The sequence below is a fragment of the Hypomesus nipponensis genome, chromosome 17 (genome assembly GCF_054491055.1).
Source record: "Hypomesus nipponensis isolate SF chromosome 17, ASM5449105v1, whole genome shotgun sequence".
Lineage (NCBI taxonomy): Eukaryota > Metazoa > Chordata > Actinopteri > Osmeriformes > Osmeridae > Hypomesus > Hypomesus nipponensis.
Window position 1 is genome coordinate 13,749,683 of NC_140377.1, and position 18,645 is coordinate 13,768,327.

At 41.5% G+C, this 18,645-nt stretch overlaps 1 protein-coding gene across 4 annotated transcripts in view; it reads right to left on the bottom strand.

The window, feature by feature from the left end:
* Positions 1 to 1,878: 1,878 nt before the first annotated feature.
* Positions 1,879 to 18,645, bottom strand: part of ift70 (intraflagellar transport 70) — a 54,638-nt gene continuing 37,871 nt past the window's right edge. For 3 of the 4 annotated variants that reach the window (XM_084677237.1, XM_084677235.1, XM_084677236.1), the window contains 5 exons: positions 7,516 to 7,587; positions 3,380 to 3,483; positions 3,053 to 3,131; positions 2,461 to 2,590; positions 1,879 to 2,314 (listed from right to left, as the gene is read on the bottom strand). In XM_084677237.1, the coding sequence (XP_084533363.1) occupies positions 2,178 to 2,314; positions 2,461 to 2,590; positions 3,053 to 3,131; positions 3,380 to 3,483; positions 7,516 to 7,587 (522 nt within the window). In that variant the 3' untranslated portion in view covers positions 1,879 to 2,177. Of the gene's footprint in view, positions 2,315 to 2,460; positions 2,611 to 3,049; positions 3,132 to 3,379; positions 3,484 to 7,515; positions 7,588 to 18,645 lie in introns of all 4 variants that reach the window. The other variant, XR_014731726.1, reaches the window with a different exon arrangement.

Below are 18,645 nucleotides of genomic sequence, written 5' to 3' on the forward strand. Positions count from 1 at the left end.
TATGAAGGATCCCCAAAAAGCTAAGTACAATAGCAAGACCAGCCAACGCATCACACAGTAGCGCACTTGATAGCCAGCAGAAACTACACGGGGAGAGAATCTTATTTAAAGGCACGATCATGTGATTCTTCGACAATGTTAAACAATAGACGAGAACAATGATTAAGCCGTACCATCTGACAGCCCAACATAGGAAAGAGGAAAAAAAGAGCGTTCTTAGTGGGGGGAATTAGTTGTGAAACATAGTCAAAGATGCCCGAGTGTGGGGAGCGGTCTTGCCTGATGGCGCTTGCGCTATGCTTCATTTGTTACCTTACCAGACTTGTGGGTCCGTACTGAAGTAGGGAAAACATCTGGTGGAAAAGATTATGAGGGGCGGAAAGGGACAATCTAAAGATCGATTTAGGGTACTCCGTTTTCCAAAAAATGGACACATGGGAACGCCTTCAGGTCGATTTAGGGTTTTTCGTTTTCCCAAAAACTGACGCATTGGAATGCCTTTGTCTAGGTGGAAAGTCCTCTCTGAGCGCCACCTACCCTTAAGGCAGTGAATTGTTTTCAGCACCCACAGCCTAGGGAGAACCATTAACAAAAAGGAGTCTATTGTAAAGGCCTTTATATGCTACTCCGAATCCGTTTACGGATGGGCAGGCGGACGGATACGGACGGATGCAATAGACACTTTTTTGTTTATGGTTCTCCGTAGGCTGTGCTGAAAACAATTCACCGCCAGAAGAGTTGGTGGCGCAATTTTTTGAAGAAGACCTTAGAGAAACTGTCTGTGTGGAAGTCGTCGTCGTTGTGTGTTTATTTAGGCCTACTGTGAAAGAAAATTCTAGCTGGACTGTGTAGATCTGAATAGTCGAAGCTGGCGGTTTCAATACAATTTATTTAGACTATACAATTACATATGATTAAACAAAGCTTTGCTGATCAGTCATTATGAAGGATGCGCTAGTCACAAATCGTTTGCAAGATTGATAGAGAACTATCACACATGCACTGCCTTATATAAACTTTAGATCAAATGGCATTCTATAAGGTTAATCAATCAATGAAGCAAACTCTGTGATTGGCTAACTCAACTCAGTGACAGCTTGAAACAATACATTTCCATATAAATTGTCTCACTGTTCTTTGATGTGGCATCTCTCTCCAGGGCAGTATATAATAAAGCCCTAGGAGTTGGCCAGCCAAATGGTCAACTGTCCTTTGTGTGGTCATCTTCAAACAATACTTTTAATTAACACAAACAATGAAACAGGACACAGTCCTTCTCTAGCCAAAGTTCAGAGCAACTGCCTCTATAGCCCCTTACACTGACCAGAGGACAGAAGGCCATATAAGATGCTTCACCCATCCCCCAGAGTAAAATGCCCACAGAGCCATCAGCACCTCACATTCCTTTGAACTCAACTTAATTATCTTCCCTTCCAGTCTCTTACCAATGAACGTAGAAGCTTATAGATTTTATACACATACATCTATGCATATGACCACATTTTCTACCACACTATCAATATCGCTCATTTTAAAGATGACGTCAGAGGGGAATACGGATCCGTATCAGATCGGCGAGCAATACGCGGCTGGCATGACTACCCATTAGCCTATCAGAACGCTCGTACCGTCATTGCCATATAATAATTCATATTAATGATTACACCATTAGACCACCATTACATTTTTCAAATAAGTTCTACTTAACATGTCATTTTTTGGTTGAAAGGTTGATAGTCAGAAAATGTTCAGCAAAAAAAGGTTACAGAATTTGTACATTTGTGCCTACTGAATGCAACCCTCTCACATTTCAGTAACTTGGGACCACTAAAAAGCAATACCTGCATACTATTTGATAGATGAACACATAAGACTATCTTGTACATACATTTTTTATTCTGTAGAAAAACAAAAACAAAAAAACAACAATGGTTTGTATTATTACAGGTTTGAACATGTTTTAAATAACAAATTTCCAAAACTGTCCCAACTAAACTAAAGTCAAAGCAACTATCATAAACTCCCTATACATTTACTGATATAGACTGGGAAGAGTAATGTCAAGGTCCATTGTGGTAGTTGTCTTCTATTGAGGATCATAAAGAGTTTTTAGTTTGTACATCCCAAATTCTATCCATGCCTTGGTATAATGACATAATTCATTTCATTCCATTTGATTACTGGTTCCATCCGATAACCTCATAGAACAAAGCCTTGAGCAGGCGTGACTCGTAGGTGACCGTGTTCTTGCCAATGTGCACGTGGTCCTCCTCCAAGGGCTGCTCTATCATCGCTGGCTCATTTTTACCATACACTGCAGAAGCATAGAGAGTCAGGTATAGAGATGAGGAAAGCGAGAGAATGTGAGGGAAACACTTCATTCTCAAGAGGACGGTTGTGGAAATGCAAAAAGGCTTTGGTGAAAAGTCTATGTGTATGTGTGTGTAAGCTAGGTCGTACCTTCGCAGTGCTCCAGGAACTGAATACCCTCCTGCACCACAGAGTCCCTCAGCATAATCATGTGCTTGGCCATGTTCTCCAACAGGGAGAGGAAGCAGCGCTTGGCATAGAACCATGTGTCTGTACCCAGCTTGACACCCCAGAATGAAGAACCAGTTAGCGGAGGGGAAGAAATTGAAGTTTATGGACTGGGTTCTCAAACAGTCTGCCTGATCTTATTCACACAGTTTACCACTGAGAAATAATTCCCCTTCATAGGCTATTTAATTGGTTTGAACTCCAACCACCAGCTACCTTGGCTGAAAAACTAAATGCACCCTTGACTACTATGAGAAACAAGGGGGACCCAGGTGGCCTGGTGACAAAAGTGTTAGTTGTGGGTTAACTTCCTGTAGTTTAAAATCCCAATAAAAAATCCCACAATTGTGATTAACACCTGACACTATTTGTATACCCTCCCCCACAATCCAGTGCGTTTCTTCTGCACAGTGCTCTTTTAATTCCACAACAGGTTTCTGAAATAATGGTTCAGACCATGAGTTATACTGACACCTTTGATGGGGGATTGTCAACTATAAACAAGATGTCCAACCTTCTTGTTGTAGGGCTCCAGGCTCTTGATCACGCGGGTGATGCCAAATTCATAGTTTCCCTTGGCACAATACAAGGTACTGGAAAATAAACATGGATTTAAGATTGCACGCCATGGCTGTAGTATGTTCTATTTGGGATTGCATAGTTGGGGGTGACTTACAAGGTGTAGGGGTAAGGATAACCAAAGTGTAACTCATATAAGACCTACTGTACCTATCACAGCTGTAGGTGGGGTTCCCAGTGTCTGCTGTGGTCAACTTTTAAATGAGGAGGCTTTGATGATGCTTCATCTTCGTCAAAACAGCCAACAAGTCAAAGCACTTACCCGATCACAAGGTTGACTATGCAGAGGTGGAAGACCTTCTTGTCTGGGTCATCATAGGAGATCTGCTCTTCCTCTTTCTCAATCTTCCTCATCAGTTCTTCTGCCTGAGGTGATTGGGCCAAAAAATTCACAGACTGTGTACATCTAACGTGCATGCCCCTGTCCTGGTTAGTGTTTACACAGCCCTCAAGCACATAGGCAGAAATAAAAGTGCAAAACGTAGGTGCACCCACATTTTTCCAGCGTCGCCACAATTTCAAGGTCACCTTTTTATCAAGCTCCATATACATTCACATTTATTATGTAAATGATCTTAAACAAGAATAGGTGTAGGTAAATATTGGTTTTATTTGAAGCTGGGGATGGACATTCGATTAAATTGTCTTAATCGATCGTCGAGAGAATTAACGATCGATTTTCGATTAATCATTAATATTTTATATAACAATTCACTATTTATAGGTTATATTAAAATGTAGTAATAATAGAAAAAACTGCGTGTTTCCGCATTGAGATCTGTATTACAAGAAGAACAACTCTTTCTGTCATTCTAGTAGCGGAGCCGACAGCTAGAAGCCAGTACTCAAACACAAGCCTAGTTTTTTTCCCGACTAATTAACACAGCTTCAAAAAACCTTCGCCCTCAACAATACTTAAGGGTAGCATATCCCTCTCGATGGACTTCCAGATCCGCTGGGTAATTTTCTCTGCTCGTTGTGCATCGCAGCTCTTCCGTGCTAACACTGAGAGCAGGATGCACCGCCACTTACCAGGGTCGGATGTATGTTCTTCAAGTGGAACATAATTTGAGTTGTGGAGGAGTTGTATTTATATTTAACTTTGCAGTGTTGGCAGTGAACAAAGTCATTTTTAAGTCAAAATGGTCTCACGCTACACTTCGCCGTGACGTCTTCATGTTTACTTAAAGGGGCAATTGATTGCAAAACCGATTTTACCGTGTCATAGTTGAATAACGACAGTTCGGTGGGTAAAATGAACATAGAGTGAATATCAAAGTCCATTGACACCTCTTTCCTATTCAAATCTCAAAAAGAAAAAATTTGGCTGTAAAACGCTAGCTTTTCAACAAAGCCACCGGTCCTACGTATAGGACCGGGAACCGCCCCTTTTGGCTCTAGTCTGTATCTTTGTCACGCCCCAGAATTTACATCCAGACCAGCCCGAGGTAGCGTCTATCTCTGATACTAGTTTAGCTGTGCGCTGCTCTGTGTAGGCTACTTATAAGGAATTACAAAGAAGAACGTTTTAAATTATAACAAGGATATTGAAAATGGACCACGGTCGTAAATGCTGTGTTCCAGGCTGTACAGGGAAGGCTAACACTCACAGGCTTTCGAAAAATAGCCAGAAAACGAACAGCAGTCTGGCTTATTGCTAACGATGTATAGATATCTATTTGAAAGAACTGGAGAAAGGCAGGTGCTAGATACAGGATACGTTAGCATTGCTAGTAACTGTTACTAGTAGTAACACCTAGACTGTAGGCATGTAAACAAGTTTAGCTTGCTAACGCAAGAGCATAGGTAGAATGTGTGATAATTTAGCCTAGTTTATTGGCAATGGGGCTAACGTTGATTCATGTTTCTGTGTTTCATTCAAATAAATAACCTGTGTAATGTAAATCTACAATTCATGATGCATGTTTGTCCAGATCTTTGTCATGTTATTTTTCAGCCAGATATCTAGAGCTAGCTAGCTAACTGAAGCCGAGTAGAATCACGATATGGTTTGGTTGCTAAGCTGTAGCCTAACGTTCTACCCACCTAAGTCAATCCAGTTTGCTTCAACAACAGAAGTGGAAACAAGTAATGTTATCATTTCAAATGATATATAGTCAAACTGTTGAAAACAGTGTTGTGTAGACACAATAGATTTATTTGCGCATTTTTATTTCAAGTCTCCAACTTCGATGTTTCAGCGAGTGCTGCTGTTGGCCGTGTTGCGTTTTTGCTCCCCAGCTTCACTCGTTGAAAACCAACCAATCAGCGCGCAGCTTATCTAAATATTAATGAGCATACCAGGAGAAAAGCTAGTGTTTTTTCCCGGGAACATTTCAGAGAATCTGTCAAGGGGCATAGAACAGCACCCGGGCCATTTTCAACCCAACCAATGTTACATACCCTATTTGGAGACCTTAAGGAACAGTGTGAAATACCCAAAAAACCCAGTCAATTGCCCCTTTAAATACATGGAAACTCGCCGGTAACTGAGTAGGCCTGTGGTGTTTTTTTACAAACATTGCCGTCGTGTTTACTTGCTGCCACATAGCAAAAACCATTGCATTCCTTCAAGACTCACACATACGCAACAGAACATGCATTAGTTTTATCGATGAACAAATAATGTCATTATTGTCAATTAATTATGCCCATCCCTTTTTGAAGCACAATTAAACTGTATATAAAAATTAAAATCTTAAGTGCTACACTGAGCAGCCAAACTAAAACATTGCAAGCAAAATAAAACATTTCAAGATAGAAAGTGCTGCTGTTTAAAAGTGTCATGCTGCTGTTTAAAAGTTTCATGGCTCAAAGTCTTATAGCGGGTCCCCCCTTGCTGTCGCATGCCCTTCAGATGCCCAACACCTGTCATTTGGCTTTCTTGCCCTTTGGCCTTGGCTAAACCAGCTTGCCACACTCTCCCTGGAATCAAAATCCTAGCTCCATGCTAAGTCTCCTGTCGGTGAGGTTGCGCAAGCGCACATATGTAAATTGCCTGATTGCTAGTCTTTGAGGACTACATATTTACTACAGCTCAACACATTTATTTATTTTTAATTTTTGATTTACCTCACTCGGACCAGATTGGTACAGCCTGTTGGTCGGTTGTGGCCCGCGGGCCTTACAATGCCCAGGTCTGCCATAACTGATTCTCTGGTGCTCAGGTCATAATTTTAATCACACAGCACAGAGCAGTGTAGGCCTACAGGAATATCTGGACCACAGCCAACCAGAGGCGAAGACCTGCCCCATCTTTGTCTCTGATTAGTTTAGACCACGATATGATCCAACCATGAGTGTGAGGAGGTTAGGTGCACCGGTGCAACCTAAGATTTTTTTTTGTCACACCCGTACAAATTTTGGTCGCACTCTGGAGCCCTGCCTAGGGTAATGTAATGCATCTGAAGTTTATCCACATTTTCCATAACTCTAAAGCCCAATTTATACTTATGTCTACACAAAAGGTCGCCGACAGAAATGGCGTCACGGTCGACACTTAACTGTCGCTTGAAAGTGTCGCCTACCAGGAGAAATTTCTACTGGCGCTGATGTCGTCACAGTGTCACGCAAGTGTGATTGGCTAGATAGACGGCACACGTCGTTGACTTCATTGTTTTGAATTTTCAGTGAACGCTTAACAGCTGTTTATGATGGAAGGAGTAGAGGAGAGATTGGCGGAGCAAGTTAGAACACATCCACACCTTTATAATGCCTCTAAAAATTAGCTACAGCCATTTTCTCCCATCGATCACCTAGGGTAAAGCATAAACAATGTAACCATAGCCACGCAAACCTTGAGCACAGGCGACTGTTTCCCGAAGTATAAATGCAGCAGCCTGAGCTACACTTTTTTTTCTCGTCGGCGACCATTTCAAAAGTGTCGGCGACTTAAGTATAAATTAGGCTTAAGTAGCATTTATAATATTATCATACTGAATTAAAAAAATGGGCCAGGTGAACGAAAGGGAAAGACGCATCTAATCACTGCGAGCATGGGAATGAAGTGAACAACACATTTTACCCTCATAACACCCTCTGTTTAAAAAAATGAAAAACAAGATACAGATAATAACTCTTCATTAAATTCACCCATACACACCAGCCCATGAGCCCATATCGAGGTTCAAACTTGGGCCCTCTGACCTACAGTACGAACGCGACAACCACCTCTGTAAACATCGCTTTCAGCCAGCTACGCCACCGAAAAGCTAGCTCTTTGAAGAGGAGGGTGTATGGTATTTATACTGAGGAGTAAGTTTAACCAATTCAATTCAGTTAGACGTGCACACAAACTAATGTTCACAGGTTGTAATGTGGATACAGCATGCACACAACCACAGAGGTGTACAGGTAATGTGCTACATGTACACACACTCGTGATTTTTCCAAACGTACCTCTTCATTCTGGCTGGTCATGATGTAGGATACACAAAGGTTTGCCAGGACCACAGCACTAACGTTTAGGATCTGTAACAGAAAAGAGCAGATCAATCCAATTTGTGAAAAACTGCTAAACGAAAACCTCTCATGCAAAAGCCTTTGAAAGATCAGGGCTGCGTTCACAGATAATGATTGATCTTAGTTATTAAGAGTGTTCTCTACGAGCAAAATAACAATTGATCCTTTTATTTTACATGCATTTCCCAAACATGCCCTTCACAAGAACGGACATACCTGTCTCTTAAGAACTACTTAAGACGCTTTCCGGATTCAGAAATGTTATTGTTCTGTCCAAACTTCAGGAATTTTGTCAAATAAACTTTAAGCAAAATAATTTATTATTCACGGTACACAAAAATGATTATTTACTGTTGGTACGCAAAACATTTGACCTTTATCATTATTATCGTTTTTATTTAAATGTGGTTAAAAATAGTTCACATGATGTAGGCCTGTGCATATACCAGGTTACATTACTTTATAATCAGCATGATAAGGGCTCAAAATAAGCAACCGCCAAGGGCCAATGGCGTCTAGATTTTGGGCTGGTGACTAAATTGTGTCCGATGCTCCACCATTTGGTGAGTGAAATTGCGAGTACAGCTCCCGACTACCGCGCCCGTCATGGTTTAAAAAAAGCTTGCAACACCAACACAAACAGTTATGTGCGCATAACCCCTGTCTCCCCTGCTCCTACCCGCGCGTGCTCCAAATTCTCACACACTCAGCCTTCCCTTGGAAAGACGCACACGGAAAATTTCAGGAGAGTGTGGGCTGACCAAGGCCCCACTCATTCTTTGGTCTTTAGCAAAGGCCTTGTGGATCTTGATAGTAATGCATTTCCGATTTTGTATGCAATGGTAAAAAGTTGTCCAAATGCTGAAACATTGATAGTATAGGCCATGAGTAACTACCACACCACAAAAGACCCACCATTATCCATAGGTGGCGCTACGGCCACCCCCCAATTGTCCATTTTCAAAGTGATTCCATTTGCATCCCATTTGTCACAAAATTCTGAAATTTATTACATATGCCTTATTTTTCATGATGAACAAAAAAGCCTCTAGAACCTATAGCGGCCACCCCCACAAATCTGAAAAATAGTTCAATGTAAGATGAAAAGTAGATTTATTGTGAATATTTAAAATATGCATGCTTGGATAATTTCTAGGGCTGTTTCCCCAAATCATCTGTCCCCTGCTCCTGTGCGCGCGTGCTCCACATTCTCACACATGTGCGCGAGCTTGCTACGACGCACAAGAAGAAGACCATTTGTTTTTATTGTTGGAGAAGACTTGAAGACAACGACTCACGAGGCTCCTTGCAGCCCTCAGAGATTTTCATTGTTACATTTGACAGTGAGTAATAAGAGCCTACAACGGCAGTACAAAACATGTATTTTAGCGTTTGAATTTGTATGATAACTTGAAGACTTTTATACTGTTGTAAACAGGATAGCAGCTCATCTAGCTTGGCTAGCTGAGCATTATACTTGCTTCTGTTAGACGCATTTGAAATTAGTATACTGTACGTAACTGTGCGGTTGGGTTTTTCTGTTTTTACATGTCATTGTTGATGACATTTTAATTAGTATAGTGAGTTCCAAATGTGTCCTTTGATTAAACACTGCAGCGTTAATACACAATGACAAGGCTTGAAATTGGCACCGACAAGCGCCAATGGCGTGTAGATTTCTGGGCTGGCGACTAAATTGTGTCCGATGCTCCGCCATTTGGCGATTGAAATTGCGGAGTATAGCTCCCGACTACCGCGCCCGTTATGGCTAAAAAACCTTGCACCGCCAACACGAACAGTTGTGCGTGCATCTAGGTGGCAGAAAACCGAGATTATAGCTTTTATAACAGCTAGAGAATGACACGGATAATACAAATAGTTAGATTTAAAAATACAAAAAAGGTCAAGGATGACAGCATTTAAGAGAGAGAGCAATTCCCCATTGATCTATCCCATCAGAATTTTGATGTGGGTCACGAAAGTGGGGTTTTTCCTGCATAGAGAATAAGCTGCCTAAGCTGTTTTCCCAAGAGCCTATGAAAATTCCCAAGCAAATGAAAAATGTTGCCTATGAAAAATGTCAGCGAATATGTTCGAAATAGTATGTTTCAAGTGGGCTACAGGCGAACCCTCGTTCAGTTTGAATCAATAGTAATTTAGTTGATAAGCGTGTCTGTTCAGTACGCAACTGTGAGGTGCGCAAATGGACAGTAGCGGCCCGACGTGCACGAATACACCTGTACAAATGCAAAGGAAATTTCCACAAAAAATGCTGACAAAAGCTCCATTGGTATTCTTAACCAATGATAGTGTAAGCACGAAGAAAAAATTAAAGGAAGTTGCAAAACACCTGGGAATAAATTGGTTTATTGATTAGAATATATATATATATATATATTATTGCATTCTGAGAGTGATTTACAATTATATTAAAATCATAGGTAAAGGTTGTTTACGTCAAACAATTTCACAGTACGTCTGAAATGCCAGGTTTAATTTTGGCCGGTAAAAAATATTATTGGCTGGAATTTTTTTAAATCTACCAGCCATTTTGTAGCCTGACGTTGTCAACTCATAATTCTAGTCAGAATATGAGTCTGATAACTCTCCGTTGGGTTGTGACTATGGGGCATGTTTCAACCGAACAAATGCCTCTTCGCTCAATTGGATAGACCTACAACCAATCAGAGCAACGTAATATGTTGTTTGTTGAAAACAAATTCAACCCAAGCACTCTTTCGTTGGTCCGCCCAGCTCCTGGTTTTATATAGTTTGTCCCCAATACGAGCCCCTCCAGACCCAACTTCCCGACCAAATGTTTTTGTGGGCAGGGCTAAGTTGGGCTGGAAGCCAGGCTAAAACATGAATGTACATGAAATACATGTCTGTGTCATGTCAATTTTGTAATGGTTTGCAATGTTGAGGAGGAACCCGCCATTGCTGCCTGCAGCTATATTTAGGGGCCAAGCAGCGAAGCTGAGAGGCACCTAATGTAAATGTTAGTTTTATTAGGGGCCAAGCAGCAGCAAAGCTGCTGTGGCACCTATTGTTTTTGTTAGTTTTATTATTATTATACTTAGGAGTAGGAGTCTATGGCAGCCCATAGAACCGATTGGTGCGAAGTTTTGAAATTTGGCACACTGATTTGGAATGGTCTCCTGATTATCGTCACCAAGTTTCATGTCAATCCCTGAAGCACTATAGCGCCACCAAGGCGCAAATTTGGAGGTGCGTTTACGCCCATAACCTTTGAACCATGAGACTGTTTTTCTTAAGTGAGGTTTCATTGGATTCCTTAGGTGCAGACGATTCGACTGAACCCTATGGCGTCATTGTCGTCCTGAAGGTTTTTCAGTCATTTGTATTTTAAGAAATGCCAACTTTTTCAAACTCCTCCTAGGCGGTTGCTCCGATTTTCATGAAAATCGTAAAAGATCATATTCAGACCATGCCGCCAAAAAATATTTAGAATTTTATCGATAAGTCAAACCGTTCACGAGTAACGCGCCAACGATTTTGACAAGGAGCACGCCAAAGCGGCTTGAGGCCTTGTCTCTGCGACGGTTTACCATATGGAGACGGAACTTTGATAATGTCATCACGAGCATGTCATCTAATGATCTTCCTCCCACAATAACCTTGATACGTCAAAATATGACTGAATTACAGCTGTTTATACACGGGTCAAATCTGACAACGCTCACCACGGGAGAAACGGCTTCCTTTTTTTTTCATATAGTAACCAAACACAGCATTTCCCGGCAGTGAGAATATCTCACTTTGATAAGACGGGCTCCTTTGAAACGCAAGGTCGTGGGATCAAAACCAGCCACAGGCAAGTCTTGAAACCAGATTATCTGTTTAGCGAAGCCAGTCATGCCACAGTAGCTGTCTAGCAGTATAATCATAATGGTAACGATAATGTTTAATTCTCAGGACATTTATACTCATGAAGAGTCAGATTTATTGTGCTTTGTAGATATAACGCTGCTTCATCTTGTCAGCGCATTTTGTCTCAAAATGACATGAATGTTTTTGTGAAAAGTTTTGCTTTGCTTCTTTAGCTACTGAATTTCCATATCGAATGCTGAGTATTTTCTTAATTTTGTACCAGGGTCAATTCTACATCCAAATGGACAGCAGTGTTTTAAAGATATGGCGAGCCAGCGGGTCAGCATATGTTTGTTATTTGTGTAAAACTTGGAATTTGAGTGAGACCGCGTCTTGTTTTGACGTTAGCCTTAGAGTCACAGACTCGGCTCGCCCACTGGCAGTGTGTAGTATTAGACTCCAGTACTGTCTACAATGCCACAGCTATGGCTAAACTTTATTATGTCTTATTACACGGCTGTTCTTAATGCTGTAGAATGCTCCATTCACTTGAATGGGGCTTCCCAACGTTTTGCGGTGAACAATTTTCTCATATTTGACAGTTGCTATGCATATTTGACCGCTGTCAAGGGAAGTGGCCTTTTTGCCTCAGATTCACGTCTTTTGTAGCACTCCGCAAGTAGTCCGGTAACTTTTCAACCCCAGCGTACTCTGTTGCTTAGCGATGTCAGCTGATTTGAAGCCTAAATAATGCTCAAAGTCTATGAAGTTCAACGTCTGGCAAACTATTTCTCTGCTGATCAACAATACGAATGGTAACAAATACATTGTAAAAAAAACACACTGTGTTAAGTTATTTTTGTTGGCAAGTAGCCGTGTAATAAGCGGGATAATGTATAGAACGCCGGTCATTATTGGGAAAATAAGCCCCTTTAGGGCGAAACAAAACTGCTGCTGTTCGCCCTGTCGGGTCTACTATACATTATCCCTAACAAAAGAAACGTTCTAATTTCCTGCGCTTTCAAACAATCAGTGGAGTGTGGATAGCAACGGCAGCTGGCTTGCCTCTAGCAAACTGCTTTTTAATTAGCCATGTCCCCCTAAATTAATATCGAACTTATTTACATTTTGGGGGGCTTATTATCAGTTAGCAAACGGTACTACTTGAATCGCAATTCCATCTGAAATACTGCCAGTGACAACGTTGTTACAGTAGCTTGTTTCAAAGGGGGTTCCTTGTTTCAAAGGGTGTTCTTAATTAATCATGCAATATAAGTAGGTTAAATGCTTGAAAACATCACTAGAAGGGAAAACGGACCCACCTGCAACTGACACAAGCAAGCACACCCTACAATTTCCCCAGAAATTGTACCCTCTCCAGTTATTATTCTTCTTCCGCCATGGGGTCTTATGGCAGGCCCTAGAAGCGCTTAGTCGAAAGTTGTGAAATTTGGCACACTCATTGGGGACAGTCCCATGGTCCAATTCACAAAGTTTCATGTCCCATACTTGGGCACTCTAGTGCCACCAATGGGTCAAAGTTGGACTTGTGTTTACACATGCGACTTTTGAACCGTATGACCCATTTTCAAAAATGGGGTACCATTGGATTCCCTGGATCAAGACGAGTTCAACACACCCTATGACGTTCAATTTCCGGTTATGTAGATTTTCTGCAATTTCAGGTTATAACAAAAATTGAAAGCCTTCTCCTCCTACAATTTTTGTCAAATCTTCTTCAGAATTACCAGAGATGATCTTCAGACCAAGCCTCACAAAGGTTATCGAAAATAATTTTGATCCTCACAACCGTTTGTCCGGTACAGCCAATCAAATTCAGCAGAAAAGCCCCCAAATTTGGCACGCTTACTCGGAACCTTATTTTGAGGATGTCCTCCAAAAATTATGTCATGTGACTAAAAGTGGGTGTGGCCGGAAGCATAAACGTGTTTAGGCTAATAACTTGTTGAAGTGTTTACCTTAGTAAAGTCATTTATTTGTCTCTTGATGTCTGAGATATTAAGCCTGAGCATTGATAACTTTTCATAATAACCGAATTGACGCGGCCGCCATTTTGGATTTCATGGAAAAGGGTAAAAAACTTTTGCACGCCTCAATTTCTGTCCAAGGTTTACCAAATTTGGCACAGATTATCTTCAGACCAAGCTTCACAAAAGGTATCAGATGGATTTTCTAATTTCAAAACCGTTTCTTCAATAGAGCCGATCAAAAGCGGTGGCGAAGCCACCAAATGAGACGCAAGGGCATATCTCAGTAACCATTTCAGTGTTTCCCCTATGTTGATTTTGTCGTGGCGGCCCGCCACGGCTAAATTTCTGCCGCCACGGTATCAGAAATAGGGCTGTACAAGACAGGCTGTACAAGACAGGCCGTCAATCAGCAGTTGAGTGCATGTCGGAGAATAGCAAGGACACGCGCTTCACCGCGCAGTTGAGATTGCGTTGTCCTACTAGGTGTGGTTTCTAATTGGTGTGGATTGGTGTCCAATCCAAAGATCCAATCAGGAGCTGTAATAGCAATCACCATGACAACTCACTCACTCAACACTGGCCGCAACCTCTGTGGGTAACGCAGGTTTTGTGTGTCATTCGCAACCATGCAGGCTAATCGATTTGCTAACAGTGGCTAGCCTACCTGTTTCTTCCTTAGCAAAAATAATGGCGTGACAAAACCCAGCAAAAAGTTGATTCTGAAAAATCGCAAATTTCAGACAGAATGGCCTGACAAGAACGCATTTGTGTTGCTGGTGGGGAGCACAAAACCGATGTGTTGAATCTGCAATGAGACGGTTGCCCTTGTCAAAAGTGGTAGAGCTAACGTGAAACGTCACTATGACACAAAGCATAGACACTGAACAAAATTACCCCCAGAACTCTGGTCTATGGGAGAAAGATGCCCAGGGGCACAGGCATTGTGCCTAAACTTAAGTCAATTTTGAATGTGAGTCAATGGGAGAGGTAAGGGCCAGAAAAATAAACCATGGTCCGTTCCGGACCCTCGACTGAATGGAAATTTGGTGAGTGGACCTTTTGAATTTCTAATTGAGTACCCTTGAGCTAGAGAATGACACGGATAATACAAATAGTTAGATTTCAAAAGACAAAAAAGGTAGAGGATGACAGCATTTAAGAGAGAAAGCAATTCCCCATTAATCTGTCGCATCAGAATTTTGATTTGGGTCACAGAAGTCTTGAAATATGAGTGAGTGCGTCGCCAGATAGACCCCATAGTCTTACTAGGCGGCAGCCATGTATCTGTCTTGTCATGTCACAAAGTTCATAATTTTACAATTTGGTCAATTCTACAACAAAGGTTTTACACCAAAAAAGTCAAGCAGGGCATTTCAAGAGATATGGGAATTCTGCTTTTAGCCAGCTGGTCCGATGCATCTCACATTGAACAAGAGGAGTAGTAGGCTCCTGGAACCCCCTGAATTAATACATTATTTCAAAAAGTAAAATTGGTTGATTTTGTTTAATCCATTCTGAGAGTGATTTACAATGATATTAAAATCATAGGTAAAGATTGTTTATGTTAAACAATTTCAGAGTAAGTCTGAAATGCCAGGTTTAATTTTGGCAGGTAAAAAATATTATTTGCTGGTATTTTTTTAAATCTACCAACCATTTTGGCTGGTAAGCCAAAAAGTTAATTACGAGCCCTGAGCGTGATGCATTTATAAAATGCTTACGTAATTCACACACCATTATTGATTGAAGACATGTGTAGCCTAGTTAATTGAAAAATATCCCAGTTTCAGTTTAACTGATATAATTTAATAATATAAAAAATTATTTATCAGAATTATCTTTTTATCATCTCAAACTATCTTTACGCATCCCATGTAGCCTTGTGTCGCACTTAGCGATCTACGACTGCTCGTGAACTCTCGTTAATCTACGAGAATTTTCAAGAGCCTCTTTAGCTATGAGGGTTTTGGGAAACGGACCGCAAAACTAAGATCAATCAAACAATGGATTCTAGGATCAACTTAGGCTTACGATGCTTTTGGGAAACGCAGCCCAGGGGCCCGTTCTCCATACGTCGCTTATTACATCTGAGATCAAATGACACATTCAAGGTGACATCATCTTGCTAATCATGATCTGGCTAATTCGGTTCTTCGAACACCCATGTTGTTTATAATTATTATAATTGGATTGAGTTATGCTTTGGTCTAAAAGGAGGTATGTATCAATAGTAGAAACCTTGATCAGCAATGCTGCTATTGGCTGCTCACATAAGTCTTTGGCTGCTCACCGTGGCCAAAAAGAGCACCCCGTTTTTTCCGCAACAGAGCCAACAGAGCAACAGCTTGCTCGAAGGTTACTCAGAATTTGCGATCACATCAGGGGAAATTGTAGGGTGTGCTTGCTTGCATTGGTTGCAGGGGTCTGTATTGAAATTACATTTTACAACTGATATTTCAAAACAACTGAAAATGCGATACATTGTACTAAAGGAAGTGTGTGTAGGTTATGAACTACTACTGCTCGCTCTGCCCACACACTTTCCCCATCCATGCTGTTTCCCTCTCTCCCAGCACAGGTCACGCCATGCAGAAATGCGGCGGCCGAAAGTAGCCCAAACATCTGTGACCAGTCCATTTTCACCTGTGAAACCTGTGAAAAAGCCCCGACTAGGCAGGAAAACCACAGATATTGTAACTTTTCCTAAGTTGATCTTTATCCAAAATCTCAGTCAATGCACAAGTGACTAGTCATGAGGACAATTGGGCTAGGACAGAGCGCATGTTCAGCTGTTTGTGTATGTAACTGGGGAGAGTACAGCAAACTCAAAATACAAAATCAGCCTTAGACTCTCTGGGGCCCGTTCGTCGTAAGGGTTGAAGCTAAGTTAATCAATTGTCCCTTTAGCCCGTTAACATTAGCGAGCTAACTGAGAACCGCAAATATCGGTTCGTCGACGGCTGATCCGCATCCTAATCATGTGGTTAATTTCAATCAGGCTAAACTTATCAGGGCAACTGCACGAGCATGTCCTACTTCAAAAGGCAGGAAAGGTCGATCACCAAAACCGTGATTTTCTAACGGTATGATGGCGGAAAAGACGAAAGAGAGAGCGGTGATATTCTCGCCATCTGAGCAAACTATTATAATGAGTCTCTACAAAGACAATAAGCATATTATCATGGCTAAGTCAAACACCGCCACAAGACGGGCAGCTTGGCAAAAAAATGGCCGATAAACTAAATGCGTATTTTGGTCAAATGTATAGGCTCATCTTTAGTGCCTTATTACCCCAATCACATTTCTTTAAATGTGCCTGCTGGCAGTAGGCTTAATGGAAATTAATCATCAAATGAGATCTTGCTAGCGAAAATAAGGATATCAACTCTTTCAGAATAAGTATAAAAACAAGGCCAAAGAGTATCTAATTGATACGAATTCATAGATACTTAAGAGGATATATGTAGGCCTACTGAAAGCGCTTATATCATGTACTATAAATGTGTATATGCATGTAGGCCTATGTGTAAATCCCTCTTTGATTTCATTGACTGGGACATGGCCAGTGAAAATGATGAATTGATTCCTCAGCTGTTTAAGCGCCAATAGCCTACACTTTTCTTACAGCAACGCATGCTGCAGCTTTGCCAATGTTTTCTACATCGCCTATACTGTTTTTTACCTAACGCAAAAAACCTGACCCAAAAAACCTCAAGGCTATGCATAGAATCTGAAGCACAGTAAAAGTTTCAAGTAGCTTTATTGTCAATTTCTTCACATGTTAAGACATAAAAAGGAATCGATAAGACGTTTCCCATTCTCCCACAGTAAAACATAAAAACATAAAAAGTACAGGCACACAGATAAGACAAGACATTTCTTAAAACATAGCATTACATATTCACATACAGCAGCATAAGCTCATAAAGCATAAAGCTTGCTGCGGCGTGTGATATTTGCAATGTACGGCCCGAGAAGGTCTTGCAAATAAATGAGTCCTTGTCGGCTGAATCAATCAAACAAGAACTCATCCGTGTGAAATAAAGGATCTTGGCGATCGCGAAAAACTATTGGTATGGAAAACCAATCGAACTACAACATATCTCCTTGGTCAACTGCGTCTCTCAAAAGGGGAGCTGCCAATTATTTTCCGGGGGTGTGGCAAGCTTATTAGCTACACTTACGTTAGCCTGCTGTGGAGCAAGTTAGTGCTAATTGATATGTTACTATGGTGATTTATCCTAAGTTGCTTCCACAAACCAAAAAGAGAGGCGTTTTTTATCTTAGCCTGAAAATTAGCTCGCTAAGCCGCTTAGCAAGCTACGACGAATATCCCTCTGGTCCCATTAAACTACACAACATGCACAATCCGGGTGACCAACAGGATAATCTTAACTAACAAACAATGGCCGCGTTTCCCAGATTCGATCGTTCTTAAGGACTAAGAAAGGCTCTTAAGAAGGGTTCGGCTAAGAAGGAGCGCTAAGATAGGGGTGTTTCCCAGACGCGTTCTTAACTGCCTTCTTAAGATCCCGCCAAAGAAGCCTCTTAAGAAGCTCTTAGTGGGAGCTGTCCACCGCCGTGGTGTTGAAACTAAATCAATCGATGCCAGGAAAATCGATCACCCACCACTTTATCAGCGCATGAATCACACACAACACCGTGTAAGGCCGTAATCATAATACATATTGGGGGGACACATCCCCCTTAATATTCAAATCTGGTCAAAATGTCCCCCCCAATATATTGATATAAAAATATAAAATGTGCTACGCTACGACAGGCAACCACGCACGCTGTCCGAAATTATTATAAAAAATAAAATTTGGACCCCCCAATGTTGACTCCATGGCTACAGCCTTGAGCCCTATACATGATAGTTGATATGGGTTGTGTGATGGTAGTGGGTTTATTGTTGGGAGTAGGGTGGTGCTGATATCCGTGCTTGGTGACTGTTGGTGACGGCTTAGGGGCTGATAGACATCAAAAGAGATTGACAAGCTCCTCTCTGGTCTGGACACCAGCTTGGTGGAGTGCGTGCTGCTCGGGATTTGCGGGGGGCGAGGTAGGGGGCTTCATCTTCCGATGATTCCCCATCTTCATCCTCAGGAGGCCGCTCATCTGCTCCAACGCGCACTGCTTTGTTGTGCAGCATGGCTGTGACAACAACCACGCGGCAACATTTTACAGGTAACAAGCGCAGCCCCCCCGACGAACGATGGATACTGAGGGCAAAATTGCAGCG